Source organism: Babesia bovis, chromosome 3, assembly GCF_000165395.2.
Source record: "Babesia bovis T2Bo chromosome 3, whole genome shotgun sequence".
In the NCBI taxonomy this organism is placed as follows: domain Eukaryota; phylum Apicomplexa; class Aconoidasida; order Piroplasmida; family Babesiidae; genus Babesia; species Babesia bovis.
In genome coordinates, this window is record NC_010575.1 from 2220882 (window position 1) to 2241692 (window position 20811).

General features: G+C 41.5%; 11 protein-coding genes across 11 annotated transcripts; 7 read left to right on the forward strand and 4 right to left on the reverse strand.

Annotated features, from left to right (window-relative positions):
- Nucleotides 1–277: 277 nt before the first annotated feature.
- BBOV_III010310 (putative integral membrane protein) lies at nt 278–1261 on the forward strand. Its single transcript, XM_001612105.2, has 5 exons — nt 278–366; nt 511–698; nt 735–842; nt 877–973; nt 1008–1261. Exons 2-5 carry the CDS (start codon nt 690–692, stop codon nt 1220–1222), a joined length of 429 nt encoding a protein of 142 aa, XP_001612155.1. The 5' UTR covers nt 278–366; nt 511–689; the 3' UTR covers nt 1223–1261.
- BBOV_III010320 (putative integral membrane protein) lies at nt 1202–3417 on the reverse strand. The gene has a single exon (XM_001612106.2). The coding sequence runs from the start codon at nt 3390–3392 to the stop codon at nt 1251–1253; it is 2142 nt and encodes a 713-aa protein (XP_001612156.1). The 5' UTR covers nt 3393–3417; the 3' UTR covers nt 1202–1250.
- A 366-nt stretch (nt 3418–3783) lies between these two features.
- On the forward strand, nt 3784–4586 carry BBOV_III010340 (uncharacterized protein). Its single transcript, XM_001612107.2, has 4 exons — nt 3784–3980; nt 4016–4175; nt 4212–4388; nt 4426–4586. The coding sequence occupies exons 1-4, from the start codon at nt 3840–3842 to the stop codon at nt 4527–4529; spliced, it is 582 nt and encodes a 193-aa protein (XP_001612157.1). The 5' UTR covers nt 3784–3839; the 3' UTR covers nt 4530–4586.
- A 155-nt stretch (nt 4587–4741) lies between these two features.
- BBOV_III010350 (DNA replicative helicase MCM2/3/5 family protein) lies at nt 4742–7595 on the forward strand. The gene has a single exon (XM_001612108.2). The coding sequence runs from the start codon at nt 4790–4792 to the stop codon at nt 7556–7558; it is 2769 nt and encodes a 922-aa protein (XP_001612158.2). The 5' UTR covers nt 4742–4789; the 3' UTR covers nt 7559–7595.
- Nucleotides 7583–10030, reverse strand: BBOV_III010360 (RAP domain family protein). Its single transcript, XM_001612109.2, has 8 exons — nt 9208–10030; nt 9025–9174; nt 8818–8951; nt 8463–8784; nt 8254–8428; nt 8052–8193; nt 7894–8017; nt 7583–7859 (listed from the first exon to the last, which is right to left on the reverse strand). Exons 1-8 carry the CDS (start codon nt 9638–9640, stop codon nt 7618–7620), a joined length of 1722 nt encoding a protein of 573 aa, XP_001612159.1. The 5' UTR covers nt 9641–10030; the 3' UTR covers nt 7583–7617.
- On the forward strand, nt 9837–11070 carry BBOV_III010365 (Ubiquitin carboxyl-terminal hydrolase family protein). The gene is made up of 5 exons (XM_051767219.1): nt 9837–10000; nt 10037–10091; nt 10129–10176; nt 10214–10342; nt 10379–11070. The coding sequence occupies exons 1-5, from the start codon at nt 9872–9874 to the stop codon at nt 11038–11040; spliced, it is 1023 nt and encodes a 340-aa protein (XP_051623717.1). The 5' UTR covers nt 9837–9871; the 3' UTR covers nt 11041–11070.
- A 313-nt stretch (nt 11071–11383) lies between these two features.
- On the forward strand, nt 11384–14005 carry BBOV_III010380 (uncharacterized protein). Its single transcript, XM_001612110.2, has 2 exons — nt 11384–11663; nt 11702–14005. The coding sequence occupies exons 1-2, from the start codon at nt 11423–11425 to the stop codon at nt 13993–13995; spliced, it is 2535 nt and encodes an 844-aa protein (XP_001612160.2). The 5' UTR covers nt 11384–11422; the 3' UTR covers nt 13996–14005.
- A 696-nt stretch (nt 14006–14701) lies between these two features.
- On the forward strand, nt 14702–16897 carry BBOV_III010390 (uncharacterized protein). The gene is made up of 4 exons (XM_051767425.1): nt 14702–15034; nt 15068–15108; nt 15143–15284; nt 15321–16897. Exons 1-4 carry the CDS (start codon nt 14762–14764, stop codon nt 16860–16862), a joined length of 1998 nt encoding a protein of 665 aa, XP_051623544.1. The 5' UTR covers nt 14702–14761; the 3' UTR covers nt 16863–16897.
- On the reverse strand, nt 16848–19286 carry BBOV_III010400 (putative long-chain acyl-CoA synthetase). The gene is made up of 4 exons (XM_001612113.1): nt 18952–19286; nt 18833–18914; nt 18672–18798; nt 16848–18636 (listed from the first exon to the last, which is right to left on the reverse strand). The coding sequence occupies exons 1-4, from the start codon at nt 19061–19063 to the stop codon at nt 16894–16896; spliced, it is 2064 nt and encodes a 687-aa protein (XP_001612163.1). The 5' UTR covers nt 19064–19286; the 3' UTR covers nt 16848–16893.
- Nucleotides 19243–19987, forward strand: BBOV_III010410 (putative U6 snRNA-associated Sm-like protein LSm3). Its single transcript, XM_001612112.2, has 3 exons — nt 19243–19503; nt 19541–19636; nt 19673–19987. The coding sequence occupies exons 1-3, from the start codon at nt 19408–19410 to the stop codon at nt 19748–19750; spliced, it is 270 nt and encodes an 89-aa protein (XP_001612162.1). The 5' UTR covers nt 19243–19407; the 3' UTR covers nt 19751–19987.
- BBOV_III010420 (putative integral membrane protein) lies at nt 19682–20791 on the reverse strand. The gene has a single exon (XM_001612114.2). It carries the CDS (start codon nt 20779–20781, stop codon nt 19777–19779), a length of 1005 nt encoding a protein of 334 aa, XP_001612164.1. The 5' UTR covers nt 20782–20791; the 3' UTR covers nt 19682–19776.
- Between the last annotated feature and the right edge of the window lie 20 nt (nt 20792–20811).

A 20811-nucleotide genomic window follows, 5' to 3' on the forward strand; every position in this document is an offset into this window, starting at 1 on the left:
GTAGTTAATAAAATTATGCGAAATATCGATTTTAAAATAAGTTCATCATATTAATTCTTTAAATTACGTTAGAAAATATACATTGGTTATAAGATATGTGTTAAATGGCGTATGATGTGAATGCGATAGATTAGTGCTGTATGATTCACCTAAAACACAGTCGAAACAAACAGAAACGATTTTAGTTAACAAAACATGGTAGACAAAATATTGGACATGGTTATAATACTACCAAGTGTGCTGGGATGTGCACAAAAACACACATGCACACGTAGCAGTCGGTCCATCAAAAACAACGGTTGTGTATGTCTACGTTTATTTTAAAAACATCGTTGTACTCAACCAAGTTCGCCTGTATTGTTATGGGTAAGTTCAAACCGATTTGTGGGTTATCGAAGAAAATTCCCCGTTGACTTGCAGCCATGCAATTGTGTTATACATACAATTCTACTAAATAACGCAGTTACACATATTAATCATTATTAAACAACCGTTTTATGATTTGTTCAGACTTATAGTTCGTGACCACATAACTGTGTTGACGGCACCCCTACGCGACTCAAATCACTCGATATTGAATATCGTGCAACACACTTTAAAAGGACAATTCCGAATATTATATTATTTGGAGTCGTTTTTTCATTATACACTTTGTCTATCTTTGTGTATAATCCTAATTCGTTGTCAAGATGTCTTCGGTAGGTGTCTTTTAACATGGCCCACACACATTGCAGACTTCTGCTCGTTCTTCAGGTTCCAGGCCTTCATACCGCCTACAATCACCTAGTCGCAAGGTTACTTTCAGTCAGACTTGTGAAGTAATTCCTAGAAGCAGTGAAGCTGTAAGTGTATCTCTCCAACGTTAATGTTCAACAGAACTCACAGCATTCGAAAGAGAACGAGGAACGCGACGACGACAATGCTACCCTTGAGATTATTCTGTTCTTGGTGACTATTATACTACCATTCATTGGTATGTCAGTATTTAATATGTTAACAGTGTTTAGGTTGCATTATTTTCATCAAGAGGAAGAACGCCAGGAAGACTTCTCGTCAATACCAATGGGCTTACCGTGCTCTCCAGCTCGGTACCTTCCTCTCTGTTGTATACAGTTTCATTTTATGTTCTCTACTTCACCAGTACAAGCTCCAATCATCTGAGGGTGACATTTTGGGTTACTCATACGTTGAGATTAAAGATGCTGTTCAGCCCGCATCTTGAATGAACAAAATTCATTTTATAACATGTATTAATCAGTTTTACGTTTGACGTCAGTCATATCCATCAGTGACTTGATTACTATAAGCAATGTAATGGCTGCGACTGCAATTGTGGTGGCAATCGTCACTTTGGTCACGGTACCAAATTCCTTGTAGTGCCCTATTGGCGCCATTAGGGTCAAATATGTATGATGGTCCATGTATATATGTCCATCCTTCTTACCGGGGCACAACTCAGCTGAGAATGTACGAGTTGAAAATGGATATTTCGTTTTGGTTGGTGCACATACTGAAGCAGGTGGTCCTTCGGCGTTAGGTAGTTCACTTTTTGTAATATATATGCGTCTCCACCACATCTTATTGGCATTTTTGGACACCGGTGGCTTATAACCAGCTCCTACCAGATTCAAAAAGGATGTGCTTCGCTTGAACTTGAGGTATTGCTCTGCCATTGGTGGCAGTGTTCCCGTTTCCTTTTGTGGTTTATTAGTGGTATGCAAGAAGAATACCATGGGTTCCGACACTGTGACAAGGGAATAATCCGCATTATTTTCGTGGAGCACCTCATCCGACTTTACAAAATCTGCTATTTCCTTTGTCATACCTTTGTTCATGTGCAGGTACCTCACGTGCATAGGCAACCGATACTGTAATTTCAAGTGCTCATATGTCAGCGACCATGTGTCTAGTGCTATATATCCGTACCATATGATTGGTGAAGAGTTTAATTCCCCATCCTCGATATTAACGAAGGGGGTCTTAATGAATTCTATCATGGCGGTACCATATGGTTTTCCAGTTCTGTTATCTACTTCGCTAGTTGTTAACCCTGTTACTTTAACCTCGGATTCCAACCTATTGAACAAGTCGTTCAACTCGTCATTATCTATATACATGTTACCGTCCAGCATGTGCGCTACTTTGAGGTATATAGTGGTAGGAAATCCCAGTAATTTCTTTATCTGCGTAACGTTGATTGTGATGGAGACTGTCCATGTACGGTGTTGGCCTTCCCCTTCCATATTCAAGTATTCAATTTTAGCATTTGGTTTTCCTGGCTGAAACATTGGGTCTACATCACCGAGAATGAGGGAGTTTATTGGTATTTTATGATCTTCGCGGGCGATAAAATCAAATTCTGGCAATTGGTCCTCTTTGTTGCATTCAAATGATACAGCAAAGCTTATTTCATTCTTACGTTGCCCGTTTCGTGACGTAATCGCCGCAGTGTAATACTTGACTTGTAAATTTTTAGCGTGTTTAGAAAGAAAGCTTGCTATATTCTTGGTCTTCTCGTCTGTGGAGCATTGGAGTACATTTTTTAGGAATTGTGATGTCATAGTGGGAAGTCCAAGTGCGATTTCGGCTACCTTGGACATATGTTGGTATTGCCAAGCATCCAATTTTTTGGGTGGTTCTGTAACAGTGAACATTGAAAGGGTCTTGAATTTATCAACATTCTTTTGTATTTGGGAGAAAGGTGTCCAATTCATGGTTAATATATCATGGAAGAAGCAGTGTCTTTGTTTCATTACACTTGTTGGTGATGGCGATCCATCGAGTGCAGCATTACACGCCTCTGCTATATTGTAGAGCTCATTCTTGTCTGCATATAATGGTTTTGGACATTCCCGAGCCCATTTTTCAAATAAGTAGGCATCTTTAACGGTCAAGGTCGATGGTAATGATTTAAGACACTGCGTATATCTGTTTGATATGTCAAAATCCAACTTTCCATTCAGATCTAGGCACCGGTGGTAGAAGAGTTCTAGTGAGCAGTTATTCCCCTTACTAGTTCCTTGCGGTAACTTTCCAGAAACAAATACCGCCGTCAAAGCGAAGCACCATGATTCTACATAGCTAGTGTTTTCACTCACTCTCCTGGTTAGGTATGGGTTGCGATACGACAGAATCGAAAGTCCCGGATTTACGTTGTCTGGTAAATAAATACCTTCATTATTGAATGCCCTATTGCTACTATCTTCAACAGATGTATTATGATATGCCAAATATATATGGTCATTCATTAGCGGCATTTGTGCTAGGAAGGCATTCGAGCCATTTTGATGGACACTGAACGCAGCAAAATATCGCTGCTGTTCATTTGCATATACGATATAAGGTATTAGAGCAATTGCACACACAAATATACGAATCATGTTCTGATCCATCTTGCGATTTAAAGTAGAACAGAGTGTGTTGAATATTCAGTATATACCATTTTACAATGACCATTAGGCATATTAAATCTATTCTCCAACAACCAAATGACTCCCATGTAGTCTAGGTGGTTAGGATATGCGGCTCTCACCCGCACGACCGGGGTTCGAGTCCCCGCGTGGGAATTTTTTTCTTCATGAATTTCATTAAAGAGTAATATTATATATTGTCACAATTGTATTATTAATGGCTGTTACTAATTGTCTAAATCATTTTGGCTTGTCTACAATGCCATACTAATGGTGATCTGTTGCTATGTTATTTACGCTGCACATTAGTATATAGTAAAATTTAGTGGTATATCATTTCACACATTGCAATTTCTTTGATCTATTTTAACTAAATTGTTAATTATTGTTAACATTGTGTTTTTATGTTAGGATTTTTACACATCGCAAATGGCAGGAATGTTTAGGTGCAGGGTGTGTTCGTTTGTGCCAATTGCCAAGTTACTTGGACTTTATGATCCTGAGGAGGAAGAGGAGAGCCGTGTAATACGTCGTAGAGATAGTTTTGACAGTGCCGTGTCACCGTCGGTGGTATGTGTATTGAGCTCTATAATCACTTGTTCTAGGATGATAGGCTAAGCACGTGCTCTGCAGCTGATCGTGAAGGTAATCAAGCACCTCGTAGTGCTGAGGAGATATCTTATTTGGTGAAATCATGGGACACATACGTTCACCAGCGTGCCAAATCACTGTGGAACGATGCAGCCAAACGTTATGCCATTTTAGGTAATGGTTATGCATCATGTTTTAACGTCCATATAGGCAGCATAGCTAGGGGATGTCCTCGTTGTGATGATCCAGTTGTAGGAAGCGATTCAGTTTGCGTTCGTTGGCAGGGTGCTGTTGAAGACGGATATCCAGTAATTCCTATCAGTAGCGATGGGAAATCTACTGGCAAGACATCTTTCGTAACCCGTCTACTTGCTTTTTTGTTTGCTGGTAGGTTGTATGTAGTAATTATGAACTATGGGCTCAGACGAACAAAGTTATGAGATAATTGAGAATATTCCCTATCGCGCTTTTCGGATGGCCTGCGGTGACAAGTTGTGTATCACGTTGACGCATATAAGGCTTGATTGATATTTTTATCTGATGCTTGTAGCATTGTGTGTGTTGGCCTATCGCACATTTGTTTATGGTGGGCGTTCTGCCATGTCTGGCTATTTTAATATTATAAAACACACTTAATTTAATTATTTATAACATTATTTATAAATTTATGACTCTGATTACCGCGGAAGGTCGTGCTGTCTACTGTTTTGATGTTCACCTTTTATTCCTGGTTGGTATAATATCGCTATATTCTTTCTTATATGATTCCTGTGTCCTAGCTTTTTTGCATGATAACCAACATGGATTCTGTAAATATTGATGCTGCGGATGATCGCAACTTAACTCAGCGTCGTCATTCTGTCGTTAACCAGTACATGGCTTCTGGTGATGTAGACATGACGACTGAGGAGGATGCAGCTCACGTTCAAGATGCTAACATTGCTACTATCTTTGATTTGTTTATACGATCGTATGTATCTGAGGGTGGTCAGTCCTATATTGAAGAATTTGAGGATTTAGATGATGCCATGTCTGATGATGAGGATGTTAGTGGTACGTACTGCTTAAACAACGATCCTTCCAAGCCTCTATTTTACATGAAGCGTATATACACTTTAGTCGCTCGTATGTCTCACTTTTCAGAGGTTTTAGTTGTTCATCTTGACCATATACTTCGTTGGCGTCCTCCAGTTCAGGAGGCTGGAATGAATTTGAACATGCAGTTATACAAGTATGTAGTGAAATACTTTTTGCGTGTTCATGATGTTTTGGAAGACAAGCTACAGGACATAGTTGACAGTATAGCTTTATCATTTAACCGTGAGCCAAAGAAGTTGTTTTTACAGTTTCTTCACACCCCCAGTGTTGTCTATCGGTTGAAGGACCTTCGTTGCCACATGCTGGGTGAATTGCTGACTATTAGTGGTCAGGTAACTCGTACATCAGACGTCCGTCCTGAGTTGATAAGAGGCACATTCAAATGCAAGGCCTGTGGCAGTTTCATTAGGGACATTCGTCAAAATTTCCGTTACACAGTTCCCAACAAGTGCAGTTCCAACAGTTGCATGAACACAGCTGAATGGGAATTGGTGATGGAACACTCTATATTCTGTGATTGGCAGAAGGTTCGTATTCAGGAGTTAGCTCAAGAGTCTGGTATGAGTTCCATGCCTCGATCCATTGATGTTATACTGCGTCATTTGACAGTTGACCGTTTAAACGCTGGTGACCGCGTTACTATATCCGGTTCACTGATTGTCCTTCCTGATATACCAACATTACTTAAACCTGGTGAGATGCCACGCAAGGTGAGCAAGCAGTCCATGCGTCGCTTTGAATCGCATTTGATATCCCAGGGTCTCACGGGCATACATGGTGTTGGTACTAAGGATCTGAACCACAAGCTATCATTCTTGGCTACTCAGGTCCGTCGTGTGAATGACTACAAGTCACACGCTAATGACATTGTTGACTCTGGTGATGGTTACCAGATACGTGGTGAAGATATTCTTAGGTTACCTAATTTTGACTGGTTGCGTCGTATAGCTCAATGTCACAATACTATAGACCGTCTTGCTGTATGTGTAGCTCCTAAGATTTGGGGTCATTCTGAGATAAAGAAGGGTATCCTGTTGATGATGGTTGGTGGTGTTCATAAATCGTCTAGTAACAGCAAGCTGCGTGGTGACATTAATGTCTGTTTGGTTGGTGATCCTTCTACAGCTAAAAGTCAATTTTTAAAGTTTGTTGAGGGATTTGCTCCTCGTGCTATTAATACTTCAGGTAAGGGTTCTACGGCAGCAGGTCTTACTGCGGCTGTCCATCGTGACCCTGACAGTGGCGAATTTGTTTTAGAGGCTGGTGCTTTGATGTATGCCGATAAGGGTATATGTTGCATTGATGAGTTTGACAAGATGAGTGAGCGTGATCGTGTAGCTATTCACGAAGCCATGGAACAGCAAACTATCTCAATTGCTAAGGCTGGTATTCAGGCTACATTAAACGCTCGCGCATCTGTATTGGCTGTATGTAACCCTAGGTATGGTCGATATGACCAGAGTAAATCGTTTGCTAGTAATGTCAACCTTCCACCTCCACTACTTTCTCGTTTCGATTTGTTATACACTATGCTTGACGAGGCTGATGAGGAGATTGACGCTAAGATCGCATGGCACATTACCGGACTTCATGGCCCTGGTGCGTATAAGAGTAGTGACGTGATCGGTTCCTCTGAGGAGCATGCTGACTCTGAGATACCCTTTGATCAGGAGTTCAATCCTCCGTTGACTTTGGATGAACTCAAGTTGTACATAGAGCTTGCGAAACGCATAAAGCCCTTGATGCAGGATTCTGCTAAACACAAGCTAGCTCAGTACTACGTCGGTCTTCGTAATGGTGACGCTCAATCTGCCAAGCGTTCCTTGCGCATAACTGTACGACAGCTAGAGTCACTTGTAAGGCTCAGTGAGGCCATAGCGCGTCTCAAGTTTTCTGATTTTGTGGATGAATCTCACGTTGATGAGGCCTACAACATCTTTAAGTCATCCCTGCTACGTTTATCTAACAAGGACTTAATAGTTCTTGAGGGTGAATCTGGAGAGAAGGATGCTGAGATGGATGGCAGTGATGATGAATACGTTGAGGAGCACCGCCCTGCTGAGACTGCCGGAAATTCAGATCTCATACGTATCGGTATGAATGAGTATGAGGCTATATCTGCGGTGTTGCTTGACCGCGTCAGTGAGCATCAGTTACTTGATGAAGAGGTTGCATCCAACGAGTTGATTGAGTGGTATGTCCAGAACGTAGTGGTTCCAAGGACCCCGGAAGATGCTGATGCTTGGAACTTACGTTTACAGCGTGTAGTACACCGTCTAGTATACGTTGACAAGAAGTTATTGGCACGTCGTCGTGATGATGACATTCCCAATGTATTCCGTCTTCGTGTTCACCCCAACTACTATTCATCATCTCACATATGGAAGCGTGATTCCATTGCTGAGACTACGGAATCTGAAGAGGCTCGTGAGTCTGATGCCGATGATGGTCTTTTTTAGGTATACATATTCCCATTCACTGGGCATTACATCGCTAATTTGAATGTCTATCTAATTTTTTATAGATCAATGTTATTTGGTGTTGCGAATGTAGACAGCATATCTTCTAGATAAATCTGTTTGGCTGCCCAGGAGGTATGTTCCTCCCACTGCCAATATGGTACTTCAATACAATGAAATCCCATAGCACGCAATAGATCACGTTCAATTATTGATTGCGTCGTGAGTTCCTTCGTGTTGCGATAATAGTTATCTCTAGAATTGGCAAGTAATACGATGGAATCATGTTTTAAACGGTCGGCTGTAAACATCAGTAATATGCACTGACGACTTACCTAGTCGTCGCTCTTCTATAATCGTGCGATTCCGAGGTTGTTTAGCATTTCGCTTTCTAATATCTGCTACTTCTTCAAGCCCTACTGGTTTAACAAAATCCACTAGGAAAGGCCCTACTTGTACCTGTGTCATAGTATGTGAACTATAACTACCATACCTGCGTGTATAATGTATATGCTATGAACGTTGCTGTTTTCGTCACTTCATGTTGCATATTTGAAATCCTAATTTCATTGGGTTCCAGACATTTGCGATTGAGAAGATCCAATATATATTCTTGCACTGGTATGTCCAAAGCACTATAGATAGATGGCCTACATTTACTGCGGGTATATAGCCATGTTAAAATAGAAACAAACCGCAATATAAGCGCCATTTTCTGTAACGTGTTGAGATCCCTGGAGTCAATGGAGCAATCAACACGCATCATTTCGTTTATTAGCATCGAGTATAAATCATAGTACTCCACATTGAAACACGCCAGTGCGACTATAAAGTTTGCGATATACGGTATGTCCTTGGCATTTAATTGGACTATACATGATTATTTGGGTTAGCATATACCTACTATTGGCTTGACTGAAGTCCTTTGCGTGTTCCAATACAGCAATGTTATGTATACCAAGTTGCCAGAGATTATATATAACTTTTGCATATCTTTCTAGTGTTAGACGCAATAACAGATGTTCCAGTCGTTTTAATAACTGTTGAATGACATTTGTGGGTTTATAGCGCAGTGCTGCGTATCCCGTAAGCACCGCTAATAACTCTGTCAAGTTCATATTGGTAGATTGCTCATTGATTATCGTATCTATTTTATCTATTTCTTTGGTAGGGAACACGCCGGTGGATAAGCATCGAGCGAGAACAATGATAGGTACATTCTTATCCTATTAAATTTATCAATTCATTTTGTAACCTACCTTCAGTGCCGTCTCGATTAATCTGTGCCTTATGAAAACACTGTCGTACATATTTTCTGTGTAGTACTTCAGAAGTTCACCTGCTTCCGTTGGTGTCATCTTCCCTGATACCAATATCGATCTCAGCCCTTGTCCTGCGCTGATATTAGCTGTTAGTTCAAATAACTATTGTGGGCCCACAGACTCTAGATACAAGCATCCACTTACCTATCCTAACACTAAGTGTTTCGTTAGAAACACCAGTTTCGGCCATACATCTAAGCAACGATACGTAATTACCATCGGACACATTACTTTGTGTGCCCCTAGCTGCTAGATAGGCAAACAATTTGGAACATATTGGCAGTGTTCGATATCCTGGGAATGATATATGCCTTTATTACCACCTACCTGCTTTATGAAGAGCTACTATAGTATTGCATACTTTATCAAGATCACTATCTTTTACTTTTGGGATAAGTGGTTCTAATCTTCCTACGAAATCCATGAATAGCCATTTTGAACTTATTCCATGTACGTAAGCGCTCATGGTAATATGGCATAATTCACTGGGTTCCGTAAGAGCGTATAGTTTCGCTCGGATACTTTCTCCCAGGATAGGTTTAATATCTACCCATGGGTCTTCAGTTTTGTGCTGTGATTCAGTAATGCGATTAATAACTTCCGCTGCTCTAACACTCTCTCTTGGTGTAAGTTGCTTGTAACACTTTAGTAGTAACACTTTGAATGCTTCTCTATCAGCTATGGTAGCATCGGCCAGCAGTGACCTGAGCTTGACAATGTCCGATATTGGCAAGCTCCATAATCGACGTGATATATGCATTTCATTATCTTGGAAATCTGATGTTACTTGGATCGTGAATATAGGGGCGATGAGTAGAATTAACGATTCTACTATGTACCCAAATTGTCATGATAAAATCAATTCCATATAAATAATACCAAACTAATATCAACTCTCTTCTATATTCCAACAATGTCTACGCGCAACTTCCGGTCTTCTGTCCGAACATACTGTCATTCATGTGTTGGCAGATGCTATATCGAGATTCCTATGAATACTCCTAAAAGGTTATGTGGCCTAACGAATGAGTATAACAACAGCTATTGCAATGCGGTAATCCAATGTTTATATTCGCTATCCTTTGTGAGAGATGCCTTAATATATATGCAAAACAGTTATGTTAGTGTATATTATATAGATAATTACTATGTGCAGACCCTAGCATCGCGTACATTGGGAAGGTTGTACCTGAGCTACGACAGTCCGAGCGGTACTATTATATTTCTACACATCTTCAGTATTTATAGGTATACAATCTCCTAACGATCTGTTAGCTGCACTTGGATACATTAATGGTAAATTGTATATCCATATTGGCTATATATGCCTAAGGTGATACTTCAATTGGTATTCTAGAGGACGCACATGAATTTTGTATTTATCTATTGAACACCATCATTGATGAAACTCGTGCTTTAGGCAACCATGGGTATTCACTAGGTCCTTTCAACGAAGTTTTTGGTTTTAGTTTGTATTGACATTATTTATTTGTTATAGGTACTATTAGTGATAGTGTCCCAGATATAATTCCATTGAATCCTGTACCGCGGACATGGATTAACTCTTGTTTTGAGGGTACTCTAAGATCTGAGATTAAGTGTCGTTACTGTGGTAGAGCAGGGTACGAATTGCACCATTTTCTGTCGTTATCTGTTGATATCATTGAAGGATGTGATGTGCTGTCGTGTATTCAACAATACACTGAGTGGTCCTCGGTTTCTCCACAAGATCAATACCAATGTACATCGTGTGGTTGCCATGGTTGTATAACACGCCGGGATAATTTTGAGTTGTTACCTCCCGTGTTAATCATACGACTAAATAGGTTTATTTTGAATACATATGTTACGAACGACGACTACTTATATTTCTACGAGAGGCTCCCCTATCCAGTAGTCATTAACCGTAACTTCGATATAGAAGATATGTACCACGCTGATCCTGTTTCATATACGCTTTTTGCGATAGTATCGCATTTTGGCGACTCACCATATGAAGGCCACTATATGGCATCCACCTATATAGAAGGTCAATGGTACCGGTGCGATGACGACAGAGTATCAGTAATAAGTAACCTCAGTGCTGAGTTAGGAATTGAGAATAGTAGCGGCAATGCACACAGTTACATTTTATTCTATCGAAGTGCTTCTATAGGTTAAGCACTTATAAAACACTGCTTGCAATATGGTATACAATAGGCAATGATATAGGGGATGAGCTGTTTCTGACGGAGTACATACATATTGCCTTATGTAAAACATAGCTTATTGAACGCTAAAACATTATATAATGTTACTCTATAGTGTAATTCATGAAGAAAAAAATTCCCACGCGGGGACTCGAACCCCGGTCGTTCGGGTGAAAGCCGAATATCCTAACCACCTAGACTACATGGGAGTCAATATCGATATCACATGTAGAGTTGATAAGTCAAAATACTACACATTTGTATATCATAAATCTATCTATATGTACCTTACGTGGTGACATATGATTTAGGTGTATTGTATAAATGCAATTCATATGGTATGTGTCTAACACATGTTGTTATCGGGGGATTCTATGCCGGTTACGGATGAATTGTCTCATCAAGGTTTATTAGATGAAAAGGCGTCACCTTCGTCTTCTCAGTTTCCAGGAGATGGTGCCGTTCCTGGTTCCCAAAACGACAACAAATCTACTAAGCAAACTAAATCTGCATTGAATGAGGAGGATTTAGTAGAGCAGGACCTCTCTGAGGAGGAGAGTGTCCATGAACCATTTGTTCAGAGATATCGTCCCGGTATGTTTTTTCTTTAATATATCGATAGTATCACTTAGGCGTTTCCGTAGATGTCAAGCTTAAGAATGTGTGGAAAAACCACGATGATGGCGCTAATCATCATGTTCCTATGATCATTGACTTTTACGAGGAATGCCTTCGTACATACCGCGATGAACGCCTTTTCGTTTACGAGGAGGGATATCTCATGCAACGTAAGAACAACGCTGCGGATGCAGCAGCTGCCCGTGTGCGTAGCAGGTTGACAAACTCGCAGTTGAATGACACTCGAGGTGATTTAGTGTTAGACAATGAAGAGCCATGTTCTCAACAGGGTCCTGTTGAGGTTACTCTTGACGATGTCATGTGGATGAAGGATCGCCCTAACAATCCCTTATTACGATGCATTCAGTCAATTACAGACCGTTTAAACATTCAGGGTTTGGTTGGTGATCCCGTATCGTATTTAAAGATTGGTGGTGACGACATGCATTACGACATAGACGACCCATTTATCGATGACCGGGATATGTTCAATGAGTTGCAGATATCTCGTGACGATTTAATGATGAAGAAGGCAATGGAAAAAGACTTTTCAGTATGGAGTGAGGATGAGGATGACGATCACGTTGGCGTGCTTCGTGCTACAGACTTCATATCGCAATACGCTTCGCAGCTACAATTAAAAGAGGAAACTACATCTAGTGATTCAGAGAATGTACCATTATTTTTTCATTCCTCTGGTTGGCGTCACTATGCTCAGCGCATTCCTAAGCAGTTTACATACATATTCAAGGAGCTAGAGAACAAGTATAAGAGCTTCGAGGGTGACTTGGACAATGCAGCTTTGAGGACTATGGTACACGACCTTTTAAGTGCTATATTCTTGAGATTGACTAAATTCAGTGTTCCTCGTCATAGGAAGGGCACAAGTAACGATGCAGCAACATCGGATTCTAAGGAAGCTGATGACGATCAGGTGGCTTCATTAGCTCGTTACGGCCTCGATTGCATCGGTGTTGGTAAAATCATTGGCATTAACGGTCGCATTTTACGTTGGATCGTTGCTTCCATTGGTGAGGTTACTAACGCAGTATCATGTCGTGATATGCACAAGGAGTGGATCAGGCTGGTCCTAGAACACAATGAGGGCTGTATAGTCGCCATGCGTGACCGTATGAGTGAGAAGCTGGCTACCAGGGTATCTCAAATAATGTTGAAGCGTGGCGACAAGGTGTTTCACAAACTTTCTGAAAATATGAAGACCATGTCAAAATCAGTCCTTGCTGTACGCCGACTTATGAGGAAGTATGAAGAAGCCGCCGAGGCATATAATAACCCAGAGAATGCACCGTCTCAGAAAAGTGAGCCTGCTGTCCACTCAGTACAAAAAGTGAAGGCTGTTTTGCCCGAGACAGTTACTCCAGTGAAGCATGTGGTACCTGATGATACCTTTTCTGCTTCACCATTTGAAATCGACCACACCCCGTTTAGAGTAGGTATGGCTAACATATCAAACCTAGGCTACACATCTACATTGGATGGTATAGAAACACAATCTGGAAGTCGTGTATCTCCAGGTACTATTACGTTATCTGCCGGGAACGAGACTTCAGACAATTGCCAAAGGGATTCTGTTAATATGGACAGCTTGAATGATGATGCTGAAGAGGGGTCGCTTACTGTAGATGACCTTCAGTCCTATATAGAAGGGAATAAGTCCGAGAGTCCCCGATGCTCCGATGACGGATCAGGCTCTGAATGTAAAGAGGTATCCTTCGTAAATATGATGCGCAAGTGGTCTAAATGGCCACGGGTCTCGTTCCTCTATTCACTGTACAAGCATATAGCGCTTGATATTCTCACATGGGTCCAGATGATTAATCTAGCCACTGCTACACAAATCAGTATTTCCAATACCGATTTCAAGGAGATGGTTGCCAGTGAGTTATCTGTACCTTATATATTTGATAAGGCTTATATGCGCATATCGGATTTGTTTTCTACGGTGATATTTCAAACTACCGGTGTGAAGCTATCGATTGGTGCTGACATATCGCGTATAGTGGTGATGTACCTACACGAAACGTCGTGCATATTCGATTTATACGAGCGCGCAAGTGACCAGAAGCTTGTGTTTTACAACAATTCTGACGTATCTGCATCTGAAGGTGTCCTGACACTCACTGGAGGAAAGAAGCGAAAGTCAGGGTCCAAAGAGAAGCCTTCGAAATCAACAGTATCACAGGAAAACACTACCCAGGTTGACGAAACTAAGCCAGCAAAGACCAAAAGTAATCGCTCACGGAAAAAGAAGATTACGGTAGAGATAACAGAAAATAACCCTCAGTAATGCTATTTGTAACATATATTAGCTATGATGTGTATACAAGGATACCGATATCTAATAGTCTATTCTAATAGCAAATTACCAGTTGATATTATGCGTTTAGTAATCAGCATGGGTTGGTACTTACCAATGGACAGCACAAATGTGATCGAAATATGTTAATGTTGGTAATTCAAGTTCACGTTTCTACTAAACATAAATATACACATTTGATAATATAGTCTTTATAAGAAACGATTGTACGTTAGAGAAAGGCAGTCATTTAACAACGGTATCAAGGGACATAACTGTGACACATGATGGTATATTTCATCCCAAAATATACAATTTACATTTGGTTCACTAATATTTGATACACATTACGGATTGTTTATGATGTGTAGAGGAATCACAATGCAATGATTAGTGCAACATTACCATGAGATCATGTATCAACTGCATCGCAGTATATATGGTATATATACACCTAGATTTGATGTACTACCAGTGACTAAGTTATATTGGTCACCAGGGTAATAAGTGGTACTAACTACACTCTGGATGTTCAGCTAGGCTAACCACATACGGCCCGATATAAAACTAATTGCTAACTTCCTCATGAGTTGAGTATCAACTCTGTTGAATATGACATACACATCAATAGGGTCGTAGTTGGTTCTATTCAGCGGCCATATGGCCGCTGTTCTTAAGTCATATACTTTAGTTTTGTACTTTTTTCAATGGCGTGATCATATCATTCCATGTATAATATTGCTTTGACTTTTTGAGAATGGCATTAATCTGCAGGATTGACGAAGGGCGGATCCCCGTGGGCCACTACTCACTTGCAAGGCGTTGTATCGGATTACATTCAGAGGACAATAAAGTAGCGCTGCTTCTGTTCAACTACGCGTATATTCTAGAAACTAGGAGGTATTACGTGGAAATTGTAGCAGGATGGCGCAGTGGTAGTTCACAGCCTGTTGTGGAACGTCAAATGGGTGAATATCGATCAACTCTAGATCTTGACGTAGATACCCCTGAGGCAATAGCTGACGAGCAGGTAAGTTACATCAGTGGTAATTAACCTTTTTAGGCCAGGATAATCAATTGGTCTTTAACGAATCCGTCAACAAGGTAGCTAGATTAACACTGATTTAACCATGCCTAGGTTCGTCTCTGCATCATGGACTCCTCCAGTAATCCAAACGGAGCATGGACTTGGTTCAGCTCTATGTACAGTTGATCTTAAAAATCAAATTGAACTGTGGATGCCAAAGAAGTCACGTGGAGATGGTGTATATGACATTGAGGTATGTTGAATATGATTTAGTCGCGAACACCCGTAGAAAATATGCGACCTTACTGCTGCTGTTATGTCGGGCATTTCGTTTGACAATGATCACGATGTTCCCGGGGATATACATACCAATGCTGGCGTGATACCTTCTGGGCCAGGGGAAGATATGAGGCACCCCGGTCTTAGCATATGCCACTTTGACCAGTCACCAGAGATACTGAATTTCGGAGGCTTCTTAGGTCTTATAGCATCGGGACAGCGTGTTTTAGCTATATGGCTTACTTCTAATGAGGACGGGGGTTCCGTAGACACGGATCCTTTAGCTATAAACAATGGAGATGAGTGTACCAATGCTGGTGGGAAGTCCAATGACCGTTCCTTGGAAGGACCACCTTCTAAATTCATACAAATAGCTTCTAAATACTATCCCATTAATCAACTACCAGAAAGCTTGTGGAAGTTTGATATTGACTGCATGAAGGATCTTTATCCAATTTCTACTGTTAAAACCGTTAATCCTCGGATCAGTGACCATATAGTAGCTTATATTGACTCTGGTAACGTAAATTCAATATCCAGTAGGCTATTACGTAGCACTGAGTCCCAGTTATTATATGACATATTCGTTGCTACAGCGGATGGTCATATAAAAGTGGCTCAACTGGAGTTATCGTTTGACATGAAGGGGACAGTACGTGGTAGCATAGGCCCGTGGCGCGATATATTACGTGTTGAACGTCCAGCTGAAATGTTGCGTGTACGTGTTTTTCCTTGCGTAAATGGAGATATTTCATTATTGATCATGTTGGTGCACAACTCGGTTGTATTCGTCAACCTGGATAACGGCGGATGCCAAATGCATCGATGTGGTAGTCACCCGTTGGTTGCATATCACACATCGCCGTTGTATATGCGTGGCGGTGATATCGTACAAGTGGAATTGGTTGACGTCATAGGCACTAGGTTCACAGTTATAATGGATACCGATCTCCAACTGCGTCAGGTAGATTCAGTTACTATGCACAGTAGTGACCTGACAACTGTGTTCCTGGATGACACGAAAGTAGCGCGAATTGAGGTACTGATTAACCGCGTTACCACAGAAGTGCGCCGCAGCCTAAGATCGCCAAATATATTTTCTATAGCCATTTCTATCCTGGAGAGTAAAGGCAGTTTGGAGCACTTCATAAAGCTGATTGAGCATTCCGTATGCCGTAACGAGATGGTATATACCAATACCATGTTTCTGAGGGAGACCAATGCCATTGAGGCTTCCATGTCAACGTTGAGCATGGAACAGTTTGTACATCTAGCTTCTACTAACGCTGACATGTCCTTTTGGCGGGATATCCACACAGCTGTCGGTGACAACAGGATGGCAACGTTGCTGTATCTAGTGGCGTACGCCGAAGCTGGGGGTGACACTGACCAGGGAATAACTCCTATAGAGTTAAGAGCTGAATGTAAACCTTTAGTTACACGAATGCTATCTAATCTGCACCCAGAAAAGGAGATCACAGAGCAGCTAGAGCATTTGGTAACTGTGTTGTACTCTAAGAAACCAGTGGCAATGTTAAAACATGAATTGTAATTACCATTATAGATGCGTTAGTTTGATTGACTCAGTGGCCGTACATTGCGTTGATCTCCTTCTCGTAACGACTGCGCACCTTCTTGCGGACAGTCTTGAAGGTGGGAGTTAACATCCCATTGTCAACGCTGAAAAGCTCATCGCTGAGGATGAACTTCTGCAGACGCTCAAGCCCATTAAGCTTGTTCTGCTCAGTGATATTGTTGAAAGAGGCTTGAATCTCATCAATCAGCTGCTGGTTAGTCAGCAAATCCTTCACTGATTTGCCACCCAGGTTGTGAGAAGCGGCCCACTCCATTACGTATTCTGCATTGATGTTTACGATGGCGACGATATGGTCACGCTTAGCGTCACCGTAGATGTAAATTTGTTCAACAAAGGGCGATCCCGCGTAGAGGTTCTCTAGCTTCTCGGGAGCAATGTATTCACCCTGACTTAATTTGAATAAGTTGCGAGCACGATCTAGAATCTTGACACCCATACTTGGCAACAGTTCAACGACGTCACCAGTGTGGTACCAGCCCTCCGAGTCAAGGACCTCAGCAGTTTCCTCTGGGCGTTGCAAATATCCCAACATGATGCCAGTACCCTTGACCAGAAGCTCACCACGGGGTGGGTTGCCACGTGCATCATACTCCATTTCGGGAATTGATTTAAGTTTAAAGATGATGTCACCTAGAGGACCACCAATGGTACCCTTGACCTTGTCACGGTGGTCCTGGAGAAAACCGATACCCACTTCAGTGGTTCCCCAACCTTCACACACAGGTGAAATGAGGTATGTTTGTAAATACTCAATGTCACTCGCAGTCATAGCTGCAGAACCCAAAACCATGGACTTGATGTTACCACCAAAGGCCTTCCTGATCTTGCCTAAAATCCTGTCATAAAACCAATGGGTAGGGAAGACGTCGCTTTCAAAAAGCATCTTGCGTTTCTTCTCAACAACGAAGTTGATCAGCTTCCTCAGTGGCATTGGCTTCTTCTCAATATTGGTCCTAATACGGTCGAGGACCTTAGTGAACACACGAGGTACACCGACTAGTATATCAGGCTTCAAAGCTTGGATATCATCCAAGATGTTCTTGATGTTACCCCCGTAGTATCCGATACGGCTCATGTTAGACGCAGCAAAATGCTCCACGAAACGCTCATAAACATGGGAAAGTGGGAGGAAACTTAATAACGTAAAATTAGTAGAGAAGCGAAGACGATTGGCAGTAAAGTAAATGCGGTGTGAAGTTTCCATTAACGACAAATTGGTATGGATAGCACCCTTGGGCATACCACTTGTACCAGAGGTGTAAATAACAGTGGCAATGGCATTGCGGTCACCCTGTGGTACCTCCACAATGTTGTCACGGTACTTGTCCATCAACTCCTCAATGTCATAGGTATTCCAACCAGCTTCCTCAACGGCCTTCTTATCCTTGTCAGACAACTTGTCAAACAAAATTAAATTCTTGACCTCCGGAAGCCTATCCTTCAACTTCAACAATGTAGGCAATTTGGCAGCATCAATACATAGCGTTTTCATCTTCGTCTCCTTAAAAATCGTCAATATCGCCTCATCTCCCATAGTCTCGTATAAAGGAACTGTTACAAAGCCAAAAGCGATAGCAGCATAGTCGGAAATAAGCCACAAAGGACAGTTGGTGGCCCAGATACCCAAGAACTTGGCCTTCTTCAAAATGGCATCATCAAGAACAGTCTCGGAAAATAAACCGGGTTCACTTACAAAAGCACTACCCAAAATGACAGCAGTAGTTGCAGTCTGATAACAAATTAACAAACATAATACGCACTTACGTATGAGATAGTATACCACTTGTATTCACCCAAAGTTATCTCACCTTTGGAATTAACATGTTTCTCACGAACACCAAGATGATCCCTGTTAGGGTTTTGCTCAGCCATGTGACGGAGCATATCAAAGCTGGAGAGATTGACAGTAAGCAACCCTGACCTACCTAGTTTGGAACCTCTCAGGAAAAGGAGGGATGTCAACGCACTCACCCTTGTTGTTAAGAGCACAGTAAACATCACTCTCATCTATGTTAAAGTGGTTAAACAACAAAAACAAACATACCTTTCTTAGGGTTCTGGCAGATAACACGTGAATACTGCAACATATTCAGAGGTTTATTAGCCTCCGAGTCAAACATGGCCACATCGACCACGCCAAACAATTCTGCCGACATTTTCAAACACGTACTAGACAAGGGTCAATAATGAAATGTTGTGTACGTGCTACTCTGGCAACGTACAGCCTTACTACATAACAATATGCTGCGTGTGCAGCAAAGGATCTATATAAATGTCCCAATAAGAAAGCACAAAGGCCGCCCTTTGGTTTCTTAATGAGATCTTGGTGGGTTAATGACGTATTAAGGATCGTGGGTTAATTACGTGTTAATTCCAAGTAAGCCTTACACCCGTAGTCGCACCTACCACCGTGACACTACGGTCAACGCACGCGTCCGACAGCACCATGTAATCTATAGGAAATTTTAAAGAGGATTTTTATAATATATTATTACTCAAGATGAGTAAGGAGCCTATGGATGTTATCCGCGTCAATCTTGACGAACGGGTGTATCTAAAATGCAAGGGTGGTCGTGAAATTGTCGGCCAGCTTCATGTAAATTACATTTTCATGGGCCAAATATACATTACAGGCTTATGACGAGCATTGTAATATGCTACTATCGGATGCTATAGAGACATTTACTTCAGTTGAACTGGATCCTACAACGAATCAAGAAGTAACTACGGTAAGATATTAGATGTTATGCTAATGTTATACATAGATCACCTCAAAGGACAGCGGTGTTGTTTTCGTCAGAGGTGATGCACTCATACTGTTATCTCACGCAAATTCTACTTGAATCTTGCGTCGATTACCAAGCATGTCTTATGCCGGTATAAGGAAGTAGCAGAAAAGCGGTTGTAGAAATGGAAACACGAAAATAAGCGGATTTTGCTTATTTCCTTCCTTGGGGTGTAGCGATACTATCATCCTCAGGGAGAATAATAGAGAACAGAGACAGACATACACTGCCATCGGTAACATCGCAGCACGTATGGGTGCAATAAACGCCAATAAAATGTAGCAATTTAGCAGTATATACTTGTAGCCGATGATGAAAAGCTTCTGTGCGATGCGAATTGCGGACCTGCCAGATAGAGGTAGTGTCATATCCTCACCGAAATACTTGGTAGCGCCACGGAACTCATTCATATTGCCATTAGATGGTGCCATTTGTCCAAATGGCGGCGAATTATACGATGCCACACCATGTTGCGATTGCTTGTTCCCACTATGGTCGAAAGGGTTATTTGAATATGTACCAGTAGAATTCCCTATTGTGCCGTCCATGTAGCCACCAAAAGCGTTGTTTGGCTGACCCAAAGTGTTTACCTGGGAATTATTTGTGCCAGGTTGCGACTGCTGAGATATACCATCCAGAGGTGCCAATGACGGTTGAGTTGCGTAGAGTAGTCCAGAGAATAATATGAACTCCGCAGCAAATATTAATCCCATCCTTGTGAATGTACGTGTCAATGCTTCATGGAGGTGATACGGCCCTTTCCTCAAAGTGCTCACGTATATAGACCTCAGTAGCAGAAATGTGTAGACCGATACCACTGGTATATACAGGTCAGGAACTAGGTGACGTACTTTGCCAACCGGCATAAACACACAAATAAGATTATTCAACGCATTCTGATGAGTCAATCTAAAGTAAAAACGACCTGAATCAATAAGTGAATGAATCATAGCAGGAGGACGACATTGCCGATCTGACGGCTGGTCAAAGCCGGTAGGCACATCATCGCTACGTAAAGGGGCTGGTGACAGTGCCGTATGTAAGTAATTAGCGAGACCAAAGCCCGCTTGCATCAAATGTGCGGACATCTTATAATGACCTGGAAAATGTCGCCACAC

Bases quoted from the DNA above. Each gene is read 5' to 3' on its own strand.
- BBOV_III010310 (XM_001612105.2), top strand. The intron at 843-876 runs GTAAGTGTATCT...AATGTTCAACAG, and splicing joins TTCCTAGAAGCAGTGAAGCT to AACTCACAGCATTCGAAAGA. The intron at 974-1,007 runs GTATGTCAGTAT...AACAGTGTTTAG, and splicing joins TATTATACTACCATTCATTG to GTTGCATTATTTTCATCAAG.
- BBOV_III010320 (XM_001612106.2), bottom strand. From the start codon at position 3,392: ATGGATCAGAACATGATTCGTATATTTGTGTGTGCAATTGCTCTAATA.
- BBOV_III010340 (XM_001612107.2), top strand. From the start codon at position 3,840: ATGGCAGGAATGTTTAGGTGCAGGGTGTGTTCGTTTGTGCCAATTGCC. The intron at 4,176-4,211 runs GTAATGGTTATG...ACGTCCATATAG, and splicing joins CAAACGTTATGCCATTTTAG to GCAGCATAGCTAGGGGATGT. The intron at 4,389-4,425 runs GTAGGTTGTATG...CTATGGGCTCAG, and splicing joins ACTTGCTTTTTTGTTTGCTG to ACGAACAAAGTTATGAGATA.
- BBOV_III010350 (XM_001612108.2), top strand. From the start codon at position 4,790: ATGATAACCAACATGGATTCTGTAAATATTGATGCTGCGGATGATCGC.
- BBOV_III010360 (XM_001612109.2), bottom strand. From the start codon at position 9,640: ATGCATATATCACGTCGATTATGGAGCTTGCCAATATCGGACATTGTC. The intron at 8,785-8,817 runs GTAGGTTACAAA...TAAATTTAATAG, and splicing joins TAATCGAGACGGCACTGAAG to GATAAGAATGTACCTATCAT. The intron at 8,018-8,051 runs GTATGGTAGTTA...ACTATGACACAG, and splicing joins CATATACATTATACACGCAG to GTACAAGTAGGGCCTTTCCT.
- BBOV_III010365 (XM_051767219.1), top strand. From the start codon at position 9,872: ATGAATACTCCTAAAAGGTTATGTGGCCTAACGAATGAGTATAACAAC. The intron at 10,001-10,036 runs GTTAGTGTATAT...TACTATGTGCAG, and splicing joins TATATATGCAAAACAGTTAT to ACCCTAGCATCGCGTACATT. The intron at 10,177-10,213 runs GTAAATTGTATA...TATATGCCTAAG, and splicing joins TGCACTTGGATACATTAATG to GTGATACTTCAATTGGTATT.
- BBOV_III010380 (XM_001612110.2), top strand. From the start codon at position 11,423: ATGTTGTTATCGGGGGATTCTATGCCGGTTACGGATGAATTGTCTCAT. The intron at 11,664-11,701 runs GTATGTTTTTTC...AGTATCACTTAG, and splicing joins TGTTCAGAGATATCGTCCCG to GCGTTTCCGTAGATGTCAAG.
- BBOV_III010390 (XM_051767425.1), top strand. From the start codon at position 14,762: ATGGCATTAATCTGCAGGATTGACGAAGGGCGGATCCCCGTGGGCCAC. The intron at 15,109-15,142 runs GTAGCTAGATTA...AACCATGCCTAG, and splicing joins TTAACGAATCCGTCAACAAG to GTTCGTCTCTGCATCATGGA. The intron at 15,285-15,320 runs GTATGTTGAATA...GAACACCCGTAG, and splicing joins ATGGTGTATATGACATTGAG to AAAATATGCGACCTTACTGC.
- BBOV_III010400 (XM_001612113.1), bottom strand. From the start codon at position 19,063: ATGTCGGCAGAATTGTTTGGCGTGGTCGATGTGGCCATGTTTGACTCG. The intron at 18,915-18,951 runs GTATGTTTGTTT...ACTTTAACATAG, and splicing joins CTGCCAGAACCCTAAGAAAG to ATGAGAGTGATGTTTACTGT. The intron at 18,637-18,671 runs GTAAGTGCGTAT...ATTTGTTATCAG, and splicing joins AGTGGTATACTATCTCATAC to ACTGCAACTACTGCTGTCAT.
- BBOV_III010410 (XM_001612112.2), top strand. From the start codon at position 19,408: ATGAGTAAGGAGCCTATGGATGTTATCCGCGTCAATCTTGACGAACGG. The intron at 19,504-19,540 runs GTAAATTACATT...TATACATTACAG, and splicing joins AAATTGTCGGCCAGCTTCAT to GCTTATGACGAGCATTGTAA. The intron at 19,637-19,672 runs GTAAGATATTAG...TGTTATACATAG, and splicing joins CGAATCAAGAAGTAACTACG to ATCACCTCAAAGGACAGCGG.
- BBOV_III010420 (XM_001612114.2), bottom strand. From the start codon at position 20,781: ATGTCCGCACATTTGATGCAAGCGGGCTTTGGTCTCGCTAATTACTTA.